Source organism: Nyctibius grandis, chromosome Z (assembly GCF_013368605.1).
Source record: "Nyctibius grandis isolate bNycGra1 chromosome Z, bNycGra1.pri, whole genome shotgun sequence".
In the NCBI taxonomy this organism is placed as follows: Eukaryota; Metazoa; Chordata; class Aves; order Nyctibiiformes; family Nyctibiidae; genus Nyctibius; species Nyctibius grandis.
The window spans coordinates 46901508-46921921 of NC_090695.1; the positions used below are offsets into that span (position 1 = coordinate 46901508).

Genomic DNA, 20414 nt, shown 5'->3' on the forward strand with positions numbered 1-20414 from the left:
GCAACCACATCATGAAAACATGGAGAAATTGGCTGGTAAAGTAAGAAAAGTTGGTACTGTCTTAAGAAACCAAATTCTATTGGAGAACAAAGCCATCCCAACCACTCAGTCGATGAACCACATACTGTTTTAAAATGAGTTTCTGTATCCATCTAAGGTAACATGACCAAGTGAAGGGAGCAGCCAGCAAAACCTGAGGACCCCGAGGCAGAGTGGCATCCCCTCCCTGCAGAGCCAGGTACCTCCCTAGGGATAACGGGCTCCTCTGGTTACTGGTGTGCTCCAGCTGCCCCCAGCGGAAGCCTAATGAAGCTGTTATGTGTTGACCGCTTCCTGCCATCTCTCTTCTGAGGTGTCTTATCTCTGTGGCGCAGAGCCCAGTTAAACCCTCCCAAAGGGGTGTGCACCCAGGCATGCTCCCAGTGCTGGAACTGCACAGATACTGTGGATGGCTTCAGTAGGTTTTTTGTGATGATGAGCGTGCTGCACTGCCTTCAACTAGTGATGTTTGCTAAGGATCCAGGGTTGCTTCTTTGCCCCTTTCCTGCTTCTTGTTGGGCCTTAAAGAGGAGGAGGGAAGGGAGATACTGCAGGAGGGATTCACTTCTGCGGGCTCCCAGCCCAGCATTAGGTGCTCTCCGGCAAGCTAGCTTGTCTGCCTCACATCCATCTCTCCTCTGCAAGTCCACGTTACTGCGTGAATGAAAGGTGAAAGACCTAAATCTTCCTAATTTTGATAATCCAAGCAGCACCATAATGAAAACCTAGCTCCGTAGCTTTTACTTTTCTGGTAGCATGCAGCAAATAGTATCGTCTTTAATCCTCTCCCTGGCAAAACTCCCACTGACTTCAGTGGGAGTTTTGTCTGAGCGTGACTAGAGTTGGAATTTCAGGTTCTGGTCCTATATTAATTCTCAGCAAGAAAGAGAAATGGATTCTATAGATTTTCAGTTAAACATTAGGAAGACATGAAACTGTCATTCTCTATAATGTAGTGGTACAAATATGGGCAATTACCTTTTTGGCATTGCCTCTTGGGAATAATAAAGATCTATTACTTTAACCCATTCCTAACATAATTCATGTGCAGCCATATATTATAGATGCTGCCTTTCAGTAACACAGCTAAGTGCCACAGCAGCAAAAGACTTCATTTGCCAAAAAGGTTGTCATCATTCTTAATACATAGACAGCAGTCCTGATTCCACTGTCATTCATAGGGATTTTGTGCTATTGTCAATTTAATAAATTCCTCTTTGTTGATATTAAGATGAAGGGAATTAGACTTCAATATTGCTGTTTCACTTTTTCTGTTCATAGGATTTCATGCTTCCCATTTGGTTTCACTCTTTCACCGTATCCCCAAATTTCTATTTCTTTACATTTTTGATGAACTAGCTAGTTGAAGCTTAGCACTCTACTTTCAGTAAAAAAAAAAAATATCTCATCTGGCAAAGTCAAATAAGGTGTAGAAAAATCTTCGGGGGGAAAGGGAATCTTTCTAAAGATTGTGAAAATGAAAAACTTTCAGTTTACTGGAATTATGGTATAAATGCGGGGACTCCAGAGAATGAAATACTAAGTGATTATGTTCCTGCACTGAAGTCCAATTCTTGGTTATTTAGTATTGGTGTGCTTGAAGTGAGGGTGTGCATTGTTTGTGGGAAGTGCACATGTCTTCCTTTTGCAGTCTGGTCCTTTGAGACCTATTTATATGTGACCATTGCAGACTCCAATTTTGAATCTAGTCCAGTGCAAGAGAGGATTGTGGCTGTGCATGGTTTGGTTTGTTTTGTGGTCTCTGAAGGCAAGAAGATTATTTTTGCAGATCAACTCATAGATACACTAATTAGGGAAGTTTATGTGGTTGGTGCTAGTGTGTTTGGTGCTAGTGTGGTTGGTGCTAGTGTTCTACACATGTTCATTAGATTCATACAGAATTACAAAACCATTTTATTCTGCTTTGTAGTACTTGCTTCTAATGGTGGTCAGGAATAAGGCTATGTTATCAGCTTCCTTTAGCAGTTCCTTCTTGAGAGTATTTGATTTCCATGCAAATCTGTTCTGATAAATCTGTTGCTAAGAAACATCCATGACTGAATTTTTGGTAAAAGAGGAAGTTACACTGAGAATAAATGAATGTCACCCTAAAATACATGACTTTAAGAAGTACTAATGCTATTTAATGCTAACATATAAATTACAACATCACAGGAGGCCATGTGGACAATGGGCACTGAATATTGCAAGGTGATAGGAAGCAGTAGAGTTAAATCCAGGGAGATGTTAGAAAAGAGAGGATAGATGAACCAGCTGGTCAAGAGAGAATCAGTTTAAAAGAGAGAGTAAAAAGTCTTCGTAGAGGAGGAAGTGAGTAAATAAGCAGAAGAGGCACATCAGAAAAAAAACGTAGGGGAGAATACTTGAAGTATTCAGAAGTACTAGAAGAAGCAGAAGTAATTTATGAAAATATGTGCAGCATCCTGAAAAAAGAGGAACACTGCTTTATTTAGAGCCCTGCAGAATAGAAACAGTAATGCTTCCAGTATTTTAGCAAAACTTCATTGTGGTTTTGTGACTAGTTTTGTGACCAGTTTCACAATTAAAGCGTCCATTTCCAAATCTGCTGTAGCAAAACTGTCAGCACTTGGTTTGTAGTGTGGCCACTTCTGGAATGACTGAGCTAGCTGATATGGTGCAAATAGCTTTGACTGTGGGGCATTTTCCTGCTTCCTACAGAGCCAATTTCAAGGAAAGCTGGCAGGAGAAAGGTGACAGGAGGAACCTCCAGCAGATGAGGCATCATGTGGCAGGGAGGAGGAGGTGTCTGCAAGTGGCAGTAGAGAATCAACATCTAGAGTCAAGTCAGTCAATTTGTTTGGCTAATCTCATAGCTTCTGAGTGATGCTGCTGGGACAGAAATTTGATATGTTGCCTTTCTATCCATGAATGTTATATGCTCCACTTTTTAGATCTGCATTTGAAGAGAGTTTTAAGTATGTAAGTCTTAACTGCCTTAGAAATCATGCTTGGAGGAAGAAGGTGTTGTTCGGAGGCAATTCTGCATCTTTGATCTGAAGCTGTATTGGCAGGGATATTCCTCCAAACAGTCTGTTCAGCTCCCTCCCATCTCCAAAGGCACATTGTTTTTTAAACAATGTCCCAAAAGACCTAACTGAGCATGAACCAGAAGTCTATAACCGTGGAAATGGAAAGTGATTAATGGAAAGCGATTGCTTTTCTTTTCTTTATGATTTCTTAAAGGTGCACAAAACCACCAGATGCTAGAGTGAGTCTGTTGCTAAGGCTGTTCCACATTGGATAACATGGCAGATGCTTCAGCTGTGTATCACAAGAATTTCTAGCGACACATGATTGCTGAGCACCAAAAATTTTCCCAAAAGAAGGTTCTGGCCAGTCTCTTGCAGGCCAGCAAAGTTTTCTGAGCAGGGGCTGTGATCTCTGTTTGAAGGCCATGGAGGTGTATAGTTGCTGGGTGCTCTAGGGAGAGGGGCTGTAGAGAAAGCCGTGGAAATGGCTGCTGGGGCAGAGACACAAAAGGAATCAGTCTCATTGTTGCTAAGTAGTGTAATATAAATTGGAATAAAATGTCAGGCATTGATGCTCAGGAAGGAAAGTAAGCTATCTCTTGGTTTGTGCTCAGAGTGCCAGTTTTAGATAGGTAGCCTGTCTTCTGTGCTGAAGCCTCCTGCCCTTCCAGCAGCCCTCTTCCAAACACCAGATACTGCCTCGCAAGCCCATGCAAAATTTGGGCCATCAGGACCCAAAGCCTGTTTACTCAAGGAGAGGGTGAACTACTTGACAAGAAATAGATGGTGGAGTGTTAGTTCACCATCTTCCTATGCCCTCCTCTTCAGGTGTAGGTGGGCCTTTGAATTTTGTTTTTAAAATCTTTTCAAGGATGGGGAATGTTAGGAGATGAAGAGAAGCCAGTCCAAGTCAAAGAAAGCTTTAGTTGGGCTGCAGGATCATCTCAGTGAGAGCTGAGTAAACAGCAAAACCAGATTTCTGCAGATGTTGTTTACAATTTGAGCATGATGTTTGGGTTGATTATGTGTAATAATGTAGTTTTGCTTCTTTTGGAGATTGTCACGTTTAAGGATAGCTAGTGCGACTGTAAATGAAAAAATAATTGAAAGCTATTATGCTGGAATGCTTGTTGAGTACAAATTTGAGAGGTATATTTCAACAGAGGACAGTGTTGACTTCATAATGTATGCAGATTTAGGGGCCTATAAGAGTCTTCCACTCATAAAACCTGAGAACTGATACAAGACTTTGTGTTATAGTGTGATGCAGTTAACACTTCCACTAGTGAAAACTTTTCAGAAACAATTAAGGGGGAAAAACCCACTGAAATAAATTGTATGTAAAGAATGCAATTAAAATATTTGTTCTAGTAGAATAACCCACTGTAGACTGTGGATTCATACATCACTGGTGTGCTTCTCACCTCACCTAAACCTATCTTGATTCTGCAGCCTGGAAATGTAACCTGCTAATGCATTAAAATGTGTGTAGTTTTTTGGATATATGCTATGTATTTGTTGAGCTACAGGCTTCATTCAGTTCTGAATAGACATAAATCAACATTTGAAGAGCCCAAAGTGTTTTCTGTAAGACCACTCAAGGTCTACCTTTTTGTCATTGTGGAAGTTTAGGGCTGAAAGGGGACATGGGAGATTATTCCCTGTCCTAAGCCTGTATCAGCTATACCTGTATCTTTTCCAACACGTATTTTCCTGATGTGGCTTCGAGATCTCCAGAAGTGGAGATTTCTGAGTCTTGTATTAGCAATTCCAGTGCCTGAGGATGTTTTCCTAACATTTTACCTCAGTCTTTCTTGATGCACTTTTGTCATTCAACTTTTCATTCCTATCCAGCATAAGCATGAAATAAAGATTGTTCCCTTGCATTGGAAGGCTATCCTCATGTACCTCCTCAGACCTCTGTTTAGGATAAAAGAAATCCCAATTCTATATTTTTTCCTCAGGTCTCTGAGTATTTCTAGATTTTTCCATGTCATGTTTTCAGCTGATTTGCTTGGATGGGACAGGCCTGTAGATAGTATTTCTGTACTCCCAAAAAATAATCAGGAGGGGATTTAAAGAAGGGAAATAGTTTCATTAGTAATGCTTTTTGTTAAAAGCAACAAATATAAGTTTAATATCAGGGAGCATTTCTCCACAATCTAGCGTATCTGCCATATCATCTAACCATGTCTAACTAAACAGAATTTGGAAAATTATTCAAGTTGACTGCTCCAAATAGCTTTGCTGCTCTCTCAGATAAAGACTGACTGGCAAAGCAGCATGTGGAAACCTGTGTTGCTTCTGTCCACATTGTATTTATCTTCCAGGCAACAGAGGACCTCATTCCCAGCACTAGGAATGGGAATGCTAATGCTTAGATTATTTGTGAGAAGTGTGGAGGGAAGCGATTGTTAATTAAATAGTTTTTAAATTAAATGAAAGGCAACAAGGATTTAATTTTGGGTGAATTATTCTTTTTTGCTTGATGCCAACAAGCGCATTCCAGCTGATCTTTGTTCTTATTGAAGTAATTTTTCACTGTAGTATTTTTGAAGGATTGTAATTTTACCCACGTTTCTGAGATATCCAAACCTACAGGTGGCTATAATGAATGGTCTTAGTGATCTATATTAAAAAAGATAAATCATTTTTTTCTTTCCTTCTTTCACATTTTCTGCTGCCTTGTATCCTTACTTCTCTGGCTCAAATTTTCATATTGATTAATACACTACATCCCTGCTAGATTTTTGTCTCAGGTCTGTGTTTCATTTGACTACCAATAATGAAGGGCTCCAAATTCCTCATTCTTTATGACAGGGCACATCATCTGAGCTGCAGATACTGCAGACGTGTCCACGAAGTAGCGGGCAGCTGTACAGCCACCATTTATCCTACAGCTGAAGGAGGGCTATAAGTCCTGAAGGACTCCGTGGTTCGACAGCTGGGGCTGGCAGTCCCTCCCAGGTCCTGGTCGTGACCTTGACAAAGATCCCACCTGCAGTGCTGGGCAAATCAGCGAGTTGCACAGAGCTCCTCCTGTTGCCTCCAAATTGGGAATAATAGTAGCATGTACCTCACCAAGGACGAGCTGTGAGGATTTATTGGTTATGGTGCTTAAGAGTTTGAAGATGTGTCCCAGATTGCGGTTGTGAGATCTGTTATACAAATGCCTCCCATTTTGGCTGAAAGGAGAAAGAAATCAGCAGCCTTTGTGCTGCAGGCTGAGGCTTCACTGATGGCATCCTGGGGCAGAGCTGGCCCTGGAGTGAGGCCAGGGCAGAGGCAGGTCATGCACCTTTCGTCCTGCGCAGACAGTACTATGTATTAAAGATCTCATCCTTTTTCCTACAGGGTTTTTTAGTACTACAAAGGAGGTTTCTTGGGTGAACTGCTTTGCCAGTCTGTCCCAGACCTAGATACTTGTGTCGTTGTCCCTGTGTCCTGTAGAATGCTGGTTTCAAGGAGTGACTTGTGCTATAAAGGGGTCCCTTAGGTTAACCTAGGGAGCACTCCCTGTTTGGAAACCTCCCTTGCAGAAACTGTGACCTCTGGAATGCTCTAGGCTTGTGTGTAAAGGGATGTGGGAATGCATGCATACAGGGGAGTATAGACGAGGTTGTGAGAAGACAGCCAGCTGAAAGGAACTGACTGGGATTCTTTCAGAATCACGCTCCAGAATAAAACCAAAGCAAACAAGTATGCAGCTGTGGCTCTTAGATTCAAAGCCACAACAAAAAGGCCTGATGAAATACCTGAGTGGCTAAAATCTGTGTGCAGTCATTTCAGTGGAAATTACCCAGATTGCGTGTTTGTTGCTCTCTAGACGAGTTAGGCATTTGAAATAAGTTTCCAGCAAGAGGAATATGCATTTTAGGGGAAAGGCATTTAAGTCAGTGTGACTGACCTTTTGACATGTAGCAACACTGAAAATTTAGTACTGTAAAGCTGAATAACGTACCTGTTTTTTCATTAGACTCAAAGGTATGCATTACTTAAGTTATTCTATGTAGGAAAGAAAATAATCCAGCAGTGTAACTTATTTGCTCTGTATGAAAGCAATATACAGTGATAACAATGCAATTTTGTGTTCTTGTGAAGCTGCTACAAATGAGGAATGACAAAACATTGTTTTTTCACATGAAAACAAAAGCAAACAACCTTGGATTCTCGATCATCCAAATGAAACATTACGTCAAAGTGGTGTGGCTTCGTCATGATTTCCAAACAAATGTCTCCACCTTGTTTTGCAGTGATTGTAAGTGAACAGATTCCTAAGGGCTGCTTCTTGAGTTTAAATGTTTATTTTCAGCCACTTACTCCTGCAAGAGACTTCCAAGGAGCCCCCTTCCTTCTGTATTTCAGAGATTGTTAGAAATGCATGCTGACAGGGTACAGTGGCATTTGTCTGCTAGGTGTGGGGAAGTTCTCCAGCTCTTCATTCTGGTTTCCCTGACTTCCCAGGAGCATGCTCTTGTATGGGAACTGAACTTCTTGGGCAGTGTCAGAAAGTTTTTCTCATCTCATATATCAAGAAGCAACAGAGTACAAGCTTAAACAAGCACTGGTGGGTGCAAATCAGTTAAACAGATTAATGATACCTGTCAGAAGATGTGAAATTATTTATCTTCTAAACACCCAAGCCTGGCAAGTCGCAGTTTTCTGAGTCACAGGCTTAATGTCTACAATGTCGTTTTTGGCTCAGTGTGCTGCACCGGGATAGAAGGACATGCACTGTTTGAGCTATGAAAAGCAGTGTGCTTCAGCAGAATGGACGAGAGAATAATGTTGCTTGGGGTGATCTTATTCTTGTGTTTTCCCCACCACAAACAAAGGAGGATTAACCCTGTAATACTCATTTTGCAGCTGAGTGTGACAGTGACTATTGAGATGACTTCACTAAGACTAAGACTAATGGCTGTTTTCTGGGGAGCTGGCAGGGATGGGGATATGAGACAGGAAGGGTCGGTTAGAAGGTGAGGAGAGGCAAGAAATGCTATTGCTCCGCACAGCTGAACTGCTGAGAAAGCAAAGGAGCACCTTACCTTGAGCTTTCCCTCATTAAAAGCATCAGCAGCTGCAAAGACCGTCATTTTAATAAGCCCACTCTAGATCTGCAGAAGAATCTGACTTTACTTTGAACCGCTACACCAAGCAAAGTGAGACTAAACTGTTTTCTCTTTGGCAAGCTTAGTCAACCAGCTTTGATTTTTTTTCCTTGTGTTCTGTTTGTGCCTTTTAATTCAATTCCCTGTATTCAGCGTGCAGCATTTTAAGAGACCAATAATATAAAATAATGTTTCTATAATTTCATTACTTTCTGTTATGCTGGGCTCTCTTATCCAGTCTAATAGAATTGCATAAACATGATTTGATATCACAGTTGCATACAGTTGTTGGACTTAGGAATGCAAAGGAATATTCAAAGCTTATAGCACCTTAGGAAAAAAGTGTGCCAAGCTGTCATTGATGAGTTGTCTTCCAGAGGGAGTGAAAGATAAGGTAGCGATTCAAGAGTTAAGCTAAAAAGATGTCTGTTCTGGTAAGGAAGTTGGATCTTGGTTTGATAACAGGAAAAATTGAATATCTGCTCTTCCTGAAGCATAAAACTTACCTTTTGATCATGCAGAAAAGAACTTAGCATCTACAGCAAATATGGGAGTCTCATGGGAAATCTTGTGTAATTGCTTTTTCAGAACAAGGTATTTAACTAGTGAAAAAATACACCCTCCCAAAAGGAAAAAGAGAGAAGATTCAGTATGGCCTCAAAATTCAGCAGACATGATGCTAACTGATGTGACATGCACTCACTGTCCTGCTTTTGACTTGATGGTGTGCTCTTACCATGTCCAGGCACAGTCTGGTCCTTGTTCCCAAAGGAAGTAAGAGGAGCCAATGTTAGTGCAAGGTCAGTTGAGAAATATTCCTAGCAGTCAGCATCATTTTTTATGGAAGGAGCCATGATTATTAAGGCATCACAGCACAAAATGATCTCTATAAACAATCCTTTTTGCCTGAGCTGCCTCATAACACTTGACTAAGGAGATGCATCCTTGTAACTACACAGCTCCAACCACAAAGCTAAAATCGGCTGTTTTTTTTTGTAATTATTACTCCTATTGTTTCCCAGTGTGCCTGACCCATTAGTAGTGACTTCAGGGATAATTGGAGTGATGTGCAATGCACAGAAGTGTGTTGCGAGGAGGATGCAGTGCATTGTAGCCTCCAGGAGATTTTGTTAGAGCTTGGAGAGCAAACATGTAGACTGCTTATATATTTGACACAGTAGGTGGAGGGAGAAGTAGACGAACACAGTGCTTGTTTGTGACCATCTAAAGTGTGAGTATTTGTGCTTGCAAGGCCATGCCAGGTGCAAACAAAACCCATATGTTCTTCTGCTTCTGCATTTGAGAGCCTCTCCTTTTTATTTTTTGCCTGAGCCTGCTTAGCTGAGTCATGCTATTATTCACTTTGGGACTCTTTCTGTACTTCGATACATGGGAATATCATGTGGATTATTCTAGTGGCAGCCGGTAGTCAGATGTGATGCCACAGCCAACTACCTAAGTATTAGCAGAAGTCTGAAATAATGCAAAGCAAAAGGTAACCCCAAGAAACAGCAGTGTAGATAAGTCTTGGTAGCGTGCATGTTAAAACTGCATTAATTCTGATGGTGATGGGAGCAGCAGGAAAGGATGTATTTTATAATGATCAAACTCCTTCTTCAGGCCAGAAATAACAGCACACCTTGAAAATAGTTAGTTTTATTAAGTTTTATTTCTAAACCTAAAGAAACTCACGTTTGTTGACACCACCAAGGTCAAAGACTGTACAGAGATGCCCTGTTCAAGAGGTAGCACACAAGTGGGTAATATTTCAGGGAGGGGTGCTGGGACTAGTGAAGGTAAACCATGACCCCATCCCAGTACTGTTTGGTTGTCTCCAGTTTTCTGTGGGATGTGCAGTAAGAGAAGTTTGCTGTTTCTGCGTGTCCCTGTACCATGTGCCAAAGATCATTCACAGCCTAGGTGTGAGAGGTATTTTGGCTTTATTATAGCTTGTCCATTTCAGATATAATTGGTTTTCTTACATGTCGCCACTTTTTCAGAGAGCTACTGTTTTTTGTACACAGAAGGGATTTTTCTTGGGCCTAGGTGATGCAGAATGAACAGGTTTTTAGCTTGACATCAGAGGAGAAATTTAGCCCTGTAGTGTATAGCTGTCATGTTTCTTCTCCAAGGCAGGCTACCATTTCTCATCTGTCTCTGGCTTCTATCTTCTTAAGATAGGAAATATGGTCTAAAAATGAAATCAAGTGAGGGTATTGGGCAGCACATTTGAAGGTGAAGAAGGCCTCTGGAGTTTTCTTAAAAGCTCAGCCTGACTGTGAGTCAGCTATTGGCAATAGCTAATGGCTATTGACAACACATGATTTTCACTCCTGCCAATGACATTTTGTCTAAAATTTTCAGATTTCAGGTGCAAAACAAACAGCAGATTTTATAAAAACCAGAATCACTAATAGGTGACTGAGGGTAATTATCATATTAATTCTGCCTTCGACAAGTAATTCATTGACCCCATTTCATCTGGATGAAACCGCACTTCAAGGCGCTTCAAGAAATTGCCTTTCAATTTGAGCTCAGTGCATATTCAGAAAAGGGCAACTCTAGCTTCTTGCCAGTACAGGTGATGGCCTCATCTTGCATCCCAGAAAATGATTTTGCATTACTAGAGTATCAGCCATAGCCAACTGCAGTGCTGGCCTATAATTGTAATGTGGCTTAGTGCATTCAAAAAATGAAATGTAACTTTATGGTAAGTGGATAGTCTGGCAAATAAGCAAGTGTGGAAACAGTTTATGTACCAGTTTGCTCGCGTTGCTGAAAAGGTCCCAGCAAAGGAGAAGTCTGAAAGGGTGTGAGCTCAACTGGCTCTGATACGCACAACTGTTGAGTTCTCAGTGTTTTAATTAGAGAAGAAATATACAGGAAATAAGATTTTTGAACCCAAAAAACTACTTCTGAAGACCACTGCATGAGCTGATTACTTGCTAATAAGTGAGAGGGATCACTAAGTGACACAGTACAAAGTTCCCAGAGTTGAATTTTTCTTAAATTGTTTCATACTGCCAGGAATTGCTTCAGAAATCCCCTCATTTTTCAGCTTTTCCTCACCTACATTAGCAAGCTGAATACACTTGGAGCCTGCTTCATACCACACGGAAGACTGTTTTTTACCAGTTAGCCTAATTGAGTAAATAGATTTATGGAACAATTGTCTACTTTTCACCTGCAGCACTTTGAGGTTTATACTGATTGAAAAAATAGTTCACAGTACAAAACTGCATCTTGGAGTAGTGCAGAAATGATTTGATGAACAGAATGAGTTTCTTTTCATTATCCCGCTTTAACATGTAGAAATGTGTAATGGTCACTTTTCCTTGCCATCACCACATGTGTGGTGGAAGCAAACAATGACAAAAGAGCCTCTTCCTGTGCAGCAGAGAACAGCAGGGCTGAAAAGGACTTACAGACATGCCTCTATTAAATTACAGGGCCAAGAGAATTTGCCCATTTGCTGTAAGAGAAAGGATTTGACCCTCAGACTAAAGCTATATTAGTATAAAAGGACTTTATTTTCCCAAGAAAATGTGTATTTGTCAGCCTGCTTTTTGGAGCTATCAGCTTGACATTCGTAAAGTTTAGAGACATAACGATGATGTCTACAAAAAATTGAATGTAGTTTTAAATGTGTTTGCACTCTAATGCCACTGCACACAGCTCCCATGCACCTGAAAAATGTGTTGTGACTTCATGTAAGTATCTTGTGTGCCATCTGAGGGATCCTTTCCCACAGTTTGTTAGGCTCTGCACTTCATTAGAGAAATCTTCACCAAAAACTCTTAATCCTGGCATCTTTCCTAGTAGAATCAATCTTCTGAGGATCTGGGTGATCAGTAATGACAAAACCAGCGTTGGTATTAGTATTTCACTTGATAAATTGCAGAGATCTAGGCTTCACTTACATTTGTCAACAGTGACTTTCCAGTGAAGTGCAAGGTATTTGAAAAATTACCTCTAATGTTTCAGGCTAGAGGAGGAAGTACCTTTTCAAATGATGAGAACATTTCCCTCATGCACCATTAAACCAACTGGGGAGAAAGGAAAGCAGAACAGGGGTGGGGGTACACTTGAGTCTCTAAAGGTAGGGTTAAATAGCCATATGCCGAATTATTTAAGTTTTATTCCTGTGAGCCATGCCATGTAATGATACAGTGTTTTTGTTAACGATACAGTGGGCCACAAAAGAGTAAGAGTTTCTTTTCTCTAAAGCTGTCCTTTCTTGGCTGCCGTGTCTGGGACTGTCCTAGTTCTCATCTTGTTCCTTAATTGTGTGTGTGCTATGGTGGATCCTGCCCATCTTTTATCATGTCCTCAGTGATGTGTCTACAGAACCTGCTGCTGGTCCCCATTCTCTCTCTCTCTCTCTGCATCCCCTGTCTCTCCTGCAGACACAGATGCCATCTGTGTGGCAGGTTACTCAGCTCTGTCTTGCCTCTGCACTGTTCCTTCTGTCCAACCTAAAACTCAATCTGGGGCTCCAACATTTTGCAATGGGGTGACTGGCAACTTGAAGTAAACACAGGTTTTCATTATCCTCAAGGTCCTCTCTGCTGCCACTTCTTTGGGGGGACATTTGCCCCACCTGTCACTGCTGCTTGCAGGAACACAGGTGTCATCTGAGGATGCTGTTCCAGGATAGGCACTTCCAGAGGGTGAATTTTTCCATCTGTTTCTAGCATTGTCTTTTGATTGTTACAATTAGAAGATGTGAATGCCACCCCAAAAACCCTGGTTAACATGGATGGAGAATGAAGTGAAATGTGATGTGTGATCTCTGCTGGCTCTTCAGTGGGGAGATTAGGCAAGATGTTGTCACTGCTAAATGGTGATTCTGGTTTTCTTTGAATACTGGTTGTAAAGTGGAGATGTAATGTGGAATTCAAATGGCAGGGTTAGATGGCAAGAGTTCAGATGTTACCTGTGCTGATCTCACTGTTAGATCAAAGGCCCCTGCAGCTCACAGAAGTGGGACACTGCTAAGCAGGACTTTTTTTACCCATTTGCAAGGTCTTACCTCCATGGCACTTCCATTGAAAATATAAAGCACAGAGTGAAAACAAAACAAAAACTGTCACTGAATTACTAGTCAAAATACCTCTTTCTGGAAGGTGACTACACTCAGGTATGGATGGGAGAGCCAGTGGGATATTCCCTTGGGCTGGACGAGCCCTTCTGCAGTGACCCCAGATCTTGCAGTGGCATGGGATGTGTCTTTCCCACTGCTCTTCTGTGCATCTGCTCTGCACCTTCTGTGACTATTCAAATTGTCCCCTGGATTTTGTCTCTCAACTGTATTGCCTTTCAGAAATTACCATCTTCCCACATCAGGATGAGCCCATCTCCTCTGTGTCTTTTGTCTTGTTGTAATGCCACCTCAGAGGGAGGGCAGGCATTCCCTGTATTTGTGGCAAGTGCTGCTGTGTGATCTAAGAAGGGCATAATATAAAAAAGTTAATGTATGTATTTCATAGCTTATTTCTGAGAATGACAGAAGGAGTTGAATGGATTTGGAGGTCTTTCCCAGTAATAGACTATTCTGGACCCTGATGTGTTTAGTCTAGGTGATCTACCAGTACAAAAATTTGCTTCACATTCCAACTCCTAATGGAAAAAAAACGACTGTTCTCCAAGTGCACCCAGACATATAAAATTCCTGAGGTAAGGTCAACAAGACGCACAAAGAGAACTGTTGACTATGGGGATGGAGGACAAACTGGTCCAAAAAAAACCACCAAAGGAATTGTCTGAGGGAAGGGAACCATGTGCTGAGTTACCGTAAAATCTTTGTTTCTAACTCTAGGTCCTTCTTCAGTTATCAGCAATGACGACGATTCAGCCAGTCCCCTCCACCACATCTCAAATGGCAGTAACACTCCATCTTCTTCTGAGGGGGGTCCTGATGCAGTCATCATTGGGATGACAAAGATTCCTGTCATCGAAAATCCCCAGTATTTTGGAATTACCAACAGTCAGCTCAAGCCAGACACCTGTAAGTACAAACAACTCTATGTGTTTCAGTCATTCATTTTACCTGTGCAAGTGCTGGGGCTCCTTAACAGAGCTAGCAGGATGGAATGCTCCAAATTCCTGGGAATGGAAGTGTGGGGTTAAAATGAATGCATTTTGTTAAAGGTACATGGGATGAACCGCTTTACATCTGTCAAAGCCAAATTCAGCCTTTATGATGAGCCAATGAAGTCAGCAGTGTTAGGCTCAAAGCCCGATCCATATTCCATCAAAGTCACCAGTAGCCTTTCCATTGATTTCAGTGGTCTTTGGCCGGTCCTGTGCACTGAATGTGTTCTTGGGAGAAAACAAATCCTAGGTCAGAAGTGGCAGTCTGTTGTTAAATACGCACTGCATTTCAATTGATCGTACTGGCAATGAGCATAACCTAACTTTGAACTCTGAGTATTTGTAAAGTTATAAGAGTGATAAGAGGTAAAACTTCAATTCTTTTAATTTCATTTTATAATTCAGCCTCTGCAGCTGGAAAAGATATTGAATATTTAAAAGCAGAGCAGAAGGTTGCATGATGGACAATAAATGTCACATACAAATTCATTCATGTTCAGTTAGAAGCAGGTGAAATGTGAAGAAATATGAAGAGAAAAACATAATTAACTATGAATAGTTAAAAAAGAGTATCCCTAACTTCAGGCTACTCTTCAAACCTAGTAACAGTTTTAGAATTGGACATGTGAAATGTTGATTTTTGAACCAGTGATTAGCATTGCGGCAGATAACTGCAAAAATACCTAAAGGATATTGTGATTAATAGTAACTGTGCTCCTTACTACTTTTCATCAGTACATTAAGGTCTTTAAGTGTTTCAGAGAAGGTTGTTCCTGTCTCTTTTTTCCTTTTTTTTTTTTTTTGTGTGTGTGTGAATGTACATACATTTCTGAAGTGTTACTGGAAGTCTGAACTGTTTCCCTGGGAAGTTACTCTAGAGATTCCCAGTGTACCTGGTGAGCACTGAACTTGCAACTAAGGGACACTACATCCTATCTGTATTCTACCCTTAATGATACCTCTTCATAGCACAAACCGTAGTCTAGGGGCTTACTGCCAAGGTCAGAAACCTTTGCCTCCGACTTCGCAAAGCTTAAATGCCATAATAGGAGTCTTTCTTGACCTGTGCTCTAGGACATGCATGCATATGCATATGCATGACTTCTAAGGTTGCAAAGACTGATACTGGACTACTTAAGTATCTTGTGAATATTAATACTCATCTACATCTAGATTGTTGCACTAAGCACAATCCACAGAAGGATGTTCCTGCAATGCAACAGAAGGTCTTTTTGTGCCTTTTTATTGTACGTCCCTGATGTTCACTCTTACCATGGCTTTTTTGCATGGCACTATTTTGTGATTAGAAATGCCCCGTTATCTCTTCTGCCAGAGGATATTTGAATAAATTGGCCTAGCATGTGCAGTGAAATGTGTAAGGTAGTCACTGAATTGCTGATACTTGATCAGCACAAGGGGAATGTTATACAGATGCATTCTGTTTAGAACATTAATTTCTTGAAGAATAGAAACCGCTGGGGAATCAGAAATGGGCAACATGCCCACTGTAGCTCTCTGTTATATAAAAGGCCATGCTTTTAAATATGAGGCTACTGTACCTCCATTGCGAGATGCATTAGACAGCATTATAATTGTTTAAATAAACATCAATGACTACAGAGTATTTAACTCTCAGTATCAGTGTTGAAACAACATACATGCTGTTCTGGGGAAAAACCTAAACTGTACCAAAACACAGAATTCTCTCACGTTTAGTAAACTGCACATTAAGTACAGACACATTAAATCATGGCTGACTAGTGCTAAATAGGATCTGATCCTAAAAATATGTAAGTCTGTGTTTGGTTTTGTGTGCTGCAATGAAACCCACATGGTATCAGGGAAATTAATCACAGTACATGAAGTTCAGTTTGTGCATAAATGCTTTCAGGATGCAGCTCAAGACTTTGCTGTGGTGCTCTGGGGAGGTTTGTGGGGCTGATGCTCTGCATTCTGCCACATTGCTCATGGTGGTCCTAGTCTTTGTGTTTCTATTGCTTTAGCAAAGAGAATCACGTAAACTGTGGTAGTGTATAAACCAAGGCAGATTTCTCTCACCACCTTGAGCATCTGTCCAATAAACAGCGTAATTAAAATTGTCTCGGACAAAAATGGTCTTCCCATAAGTAATTTCACATACTCTCTCTTTCCATCTCTCTCACTCACTTATTATTACAGAGCTGCACTTGCCCTTTCTTAACCTGCCAGCCTCCTCCTGATGTGTGTATCTGATATTTATAAACCTCTAAGCTAAGTGGCTCTCATACCTTTTTCCTGTTTACAATAATGCCAGTTCCAGATGTCATGTGGTTCCTCATCTCCAGCAAGATAATTAACATTTATGTGTATTTCCTATCTGGTCAAAGTTCCATTGTCCGCTAACATTAAACACAGCAGTCACTGACAATCATGCTGGAAAAGATTCTTATGTATTTAGTATATGTTGGTCTGTGGAACAAGTGAGACTTCGAGCTAGGTGAAACTGTATGCAGATTATATTGCAGTTTTCACAGAAGTTGAAGGAGTACGTCTGCTGTGAGTAGCAAGTGAAGTTTCTTTTTTGTTATCTACTTAAGCCATATTTTGACTGATACAGTATTCAGAAATGGTTATCTGTATATCAGGCTCCATTATAAAGTATTGGAAGTGTATGAGTCTAAAAGAAAATGTAAAAGTTGATTGTGATCAATTTAGTTTGAAATTCCATCACTGTATCAGTAAATTGGTACTTTGGCTACCGAGTAACTAAATCCCAAAGAGTGATGGCTTCTAAAGAGTCAATCTCAGGGTAAAAGTTCTAACATTTTCCTCCTCTTGAGAGACAGTTTTCAAGGTGGGAAAAACAAACTGATGAAGACCAAAGACGCATCGAGTTGAGGGGTTGAGTACCAGTCATCACTCAGAAGGGCTGAATTTCTGTCCCGGTTTTCAGCACAAATGCTCATCTGTACTTTCGGTTGGCATAACGGTAGAAAATTACTCTTCATCTTCCAACTGGGATTGGCTGATATTTCCCACACTAGCTGCTCATCTTAACTACCCATTTTCCTTGCCAGCAAACCCACTGGTGATTCTTCGGCACTTGTCTGTCTGACACCCTATCCCAGCACTTCTGGCTTTTCCTTTCCCTGCCATGTACCCTTGGATGCTGCTGGCTGGTGCGCTCATCTGCCACTCCAATATCTTGAATATTTTCATCTTGAAAGTTTACAGTCTGTGGTGCACAGACATGTTTTAGACACATACCAGACTTCTTGGTTCCTTTTTTTGTGTGAAATCAAAAGGTATTTCCTTTTTGGCAGTACTTGGCTAACAGTGACAACTCTGATTTCAGATGTGTGAGAGAGAGTCTGCAGCCTGGACATGGTGAAATGCTCTTTGCACTTAAGTCACTATAAACCAGGTTGTGCTGTATTAGCGTCAGCCTGCAAATCTCTAGCCTGGGAAATACCAACAGTGTTCAGTTGTTGCTGTTGAAAATTGGGCCATCACTTTGCAGTAAAGCAACATCACCAGGTGCAGAAACCTTGCATGGATGGCAAACCTTGCAAAGATTTTTGTCACCTCAAATCAACTGGACGATGTAGTATCTTGTAGGCGTAGATGCTAACTATTGCTAGATGGTTAGCTTCACTAATCTTAGGAGCTGTCACATCCCCTAAGCTATTTGGTATTTTCATTAATAGCATGGTATTTCAAAAATTAGTCTTCTACATCTCTGTAGAGAAATTGTAGTTACTAAACTTGCCAATGGAGCCTACCGCACCTGTTGGAACAGGACAGAAGAAAAAAAGCCAATTGCCCCATGCACGGCTATGGACTTTCTTCATTCATCACTTAGCTTGCAGCCCAGGGCTTGGAATATATCAGCCCATTACTATTATATTTTCATGATTAATGGTGTAAATGCAGACAGTAAATAACATTGCTGTGTTGGTAGTAATGTGAAAAGCAAAAGGAGAGGGCATGCATAAAATGTCACTGGAAGTGCCGAGGTTGAGACTCTCAGGGCAGAACTTGGGTAAGAAGCTGCTTGCAGGTGGTTTTGGGATTTTGGGAATCAAATTGTCTGAATCTTACCCCAGTAACCCACACTCCCGCCCCACAAAGTCACCGTGGTTGTTTGGGTGCAACTGAAAGGAAGGCTGGAGCTTTACCATTTCACAGAGAGGTTTGCAAGCTCCAGGTTTCAGGCCCCCTAGGGTGGATAAATAGCAGCTGCACTGACATCAGTTCACACTTCCCAGCTAATCCGTACTTGCAACTCACTCGATTTCATCCCTAAACATATTATCAATGATTGAGAATAGTGTACTGGGCAGGCTTGTTGATTAGTGCATGGGTGGTTTAGTGGCAAGATGTTTTCAGTCGCTGGTCATACATATAGCCATTGCATTTCAGATGCTGTGGTGTGGATTGTGGCTTTCATATGGGAAATTTAGGTATATTCGTGAGATAGGTAGTCTCAATATTTCATCTATATTTCTGCAGTCTGAAATTGGGTTCCTTCAAGTACAGGAGTGTGAATGTGCAGTTTAGATAATAATTATTGTACTTCCAGTTGGCCTCTGTTAAGGAAAGTCTGCAGCTGATTACAAGTTGGTAGAAGTAATTTTTGTAAATTAATTTTGATTTATTTTGCTGATCTGAAAAAATGAACTTACAGTCTATCGCTTCAGTTCCACAGTAAAATTGCTAATTGCAATGCTAATTTTAAAGGCAGAAGTTTTGAGAGCATCCCTCTTCTATCCCATTTTGAACACTGAACTTCTCAATTTATGCTTACGAATTTTCATTTATGCTTACGAATTTTCATTTACATGTTAGGCTTTGTTACACCATTTAGTTAAAGCTGATCTCAACCTTTTTCTGACTTTTGTTGTTCTTTAACTACAGATTTCTTTTTAACATATACATAACCAGATTTTGGTTGTCCTGGTTAGGCAGGAACATTGCAGAAATGCTCTGCTTCAGTCCACCACCTTCTTGAATGACTTTCAAGGGAGAAAAGAAATAGGAGTGTTATTCTTATAATTTTATCATGACTCGTACAGTACTGGACTTTTCTCTTTAAAGTCATAAGTCTTGAAATCCAGTGATGATGTCAGATTTCATTTTAGAATGAAGAAAAATGTGAAGAAAAGCTTGAGTATGTGAGCCAGACCCCAGAAAGCTGAGGAAAGAGGGAAACAGTTTTTCTTCTGTTTATTACATTGTGATTCTTTTCAAACTCAATTTCATGATCTGGGAGCATTTGAGCATGGCAGGAGCATGTGAGGGTGCAGAGCTGGCCCTGCTCTGCCAGCCTGGGAGATGGCCCTGGCATGGCTGCTGCAGAGAGCAGAGGGGAGCAACGAGATACCAGGACCTGCTGAGTTGCATTTCTTCTCCCAGGTTGTTTGTGGAAGGGTGCAGCTACTTGTAGTTCAATACCCAGTTGATTCTGTGGTTCTGACTACTCACACGCTGGAAGGCAGACTGGTTTCTCTTCGTTTTGGAGTAGGCTGACAGCCTTCTCCCCTACCGTTGGATCACTAGCAACGGGCCATTTGATATGAAAAAGTAGTTGTCTGTATTGCCAGGGTGGGTTCAACAGAAGGAGGGGATGTGGTCACTTCGTTTGTATTTCTCAGGCATCCTTGCCCCGGGAATCCTACAGCAGAGCATGGCCCCAGCAGATGTGTTTCCTTGCTGGGTGCACAGGCTCTCACTGCAGAGCAGGAGCGTGAGAGTCTGGTGATACGAAAGCCGCAGGCAAAAAGGAAAATTCACCAAGAGAGCCTCTGCATCACAGGGATCTGCCAGGCCTCTGACCCAGTGCAGCAGATTTGTTCACTTCTGCGAGCTACTCATCCTGCACATGCAGTGTCCTGCAGAAAACGGCAATGCACAATGAGCAGACTGCCTGCAGAGGACAATCTCCATTTGATTTTGTTTCCCACGTAACAAATTATGACATGTTCCAGGTTGTTTCTGTGACCCTACACTCTCATACAGTTTTGAGGAATAGGGCTAATTTTTGACACACATTACAGGGTAAAAAATAGACTGAGTTGGTCCCCATGCACAGCAGAAGGGTCTCCCAAGAGAAACACTCTGTCAGCATTTCCATCTCTTTTGAAAGGCTTTTATATCTGAGTGACCACAAAAGAAAGGCTGTTCT

The 20414-nt window shown here is 41.2% G+C and overlaps 1 protein-coding gene across 2 annotated transcripts in view; it reads left to right on the forward strand.

Moving 5' to 3' along the window:
* NTRK2 (neurotrophic receptor tyrosine kinase 2) overlaps positions 1-20414 on the forward strand; it is a 212837-nt gene that overhangs the window by 109083 nt on the left and 83340 nt on the right. For both annotated transcript variants that reach the window (XM_068422140.1, XM_068422141.1), the window contains one exon: positions 13977-14165. In XM_068422140.1, the coding sequence (XP_068278241.1) occupies positions 13977-14165 (189 nt within the window). The remainder of the gene's footprint in view (positions 1-13976; positions 14166-20414) is intronic.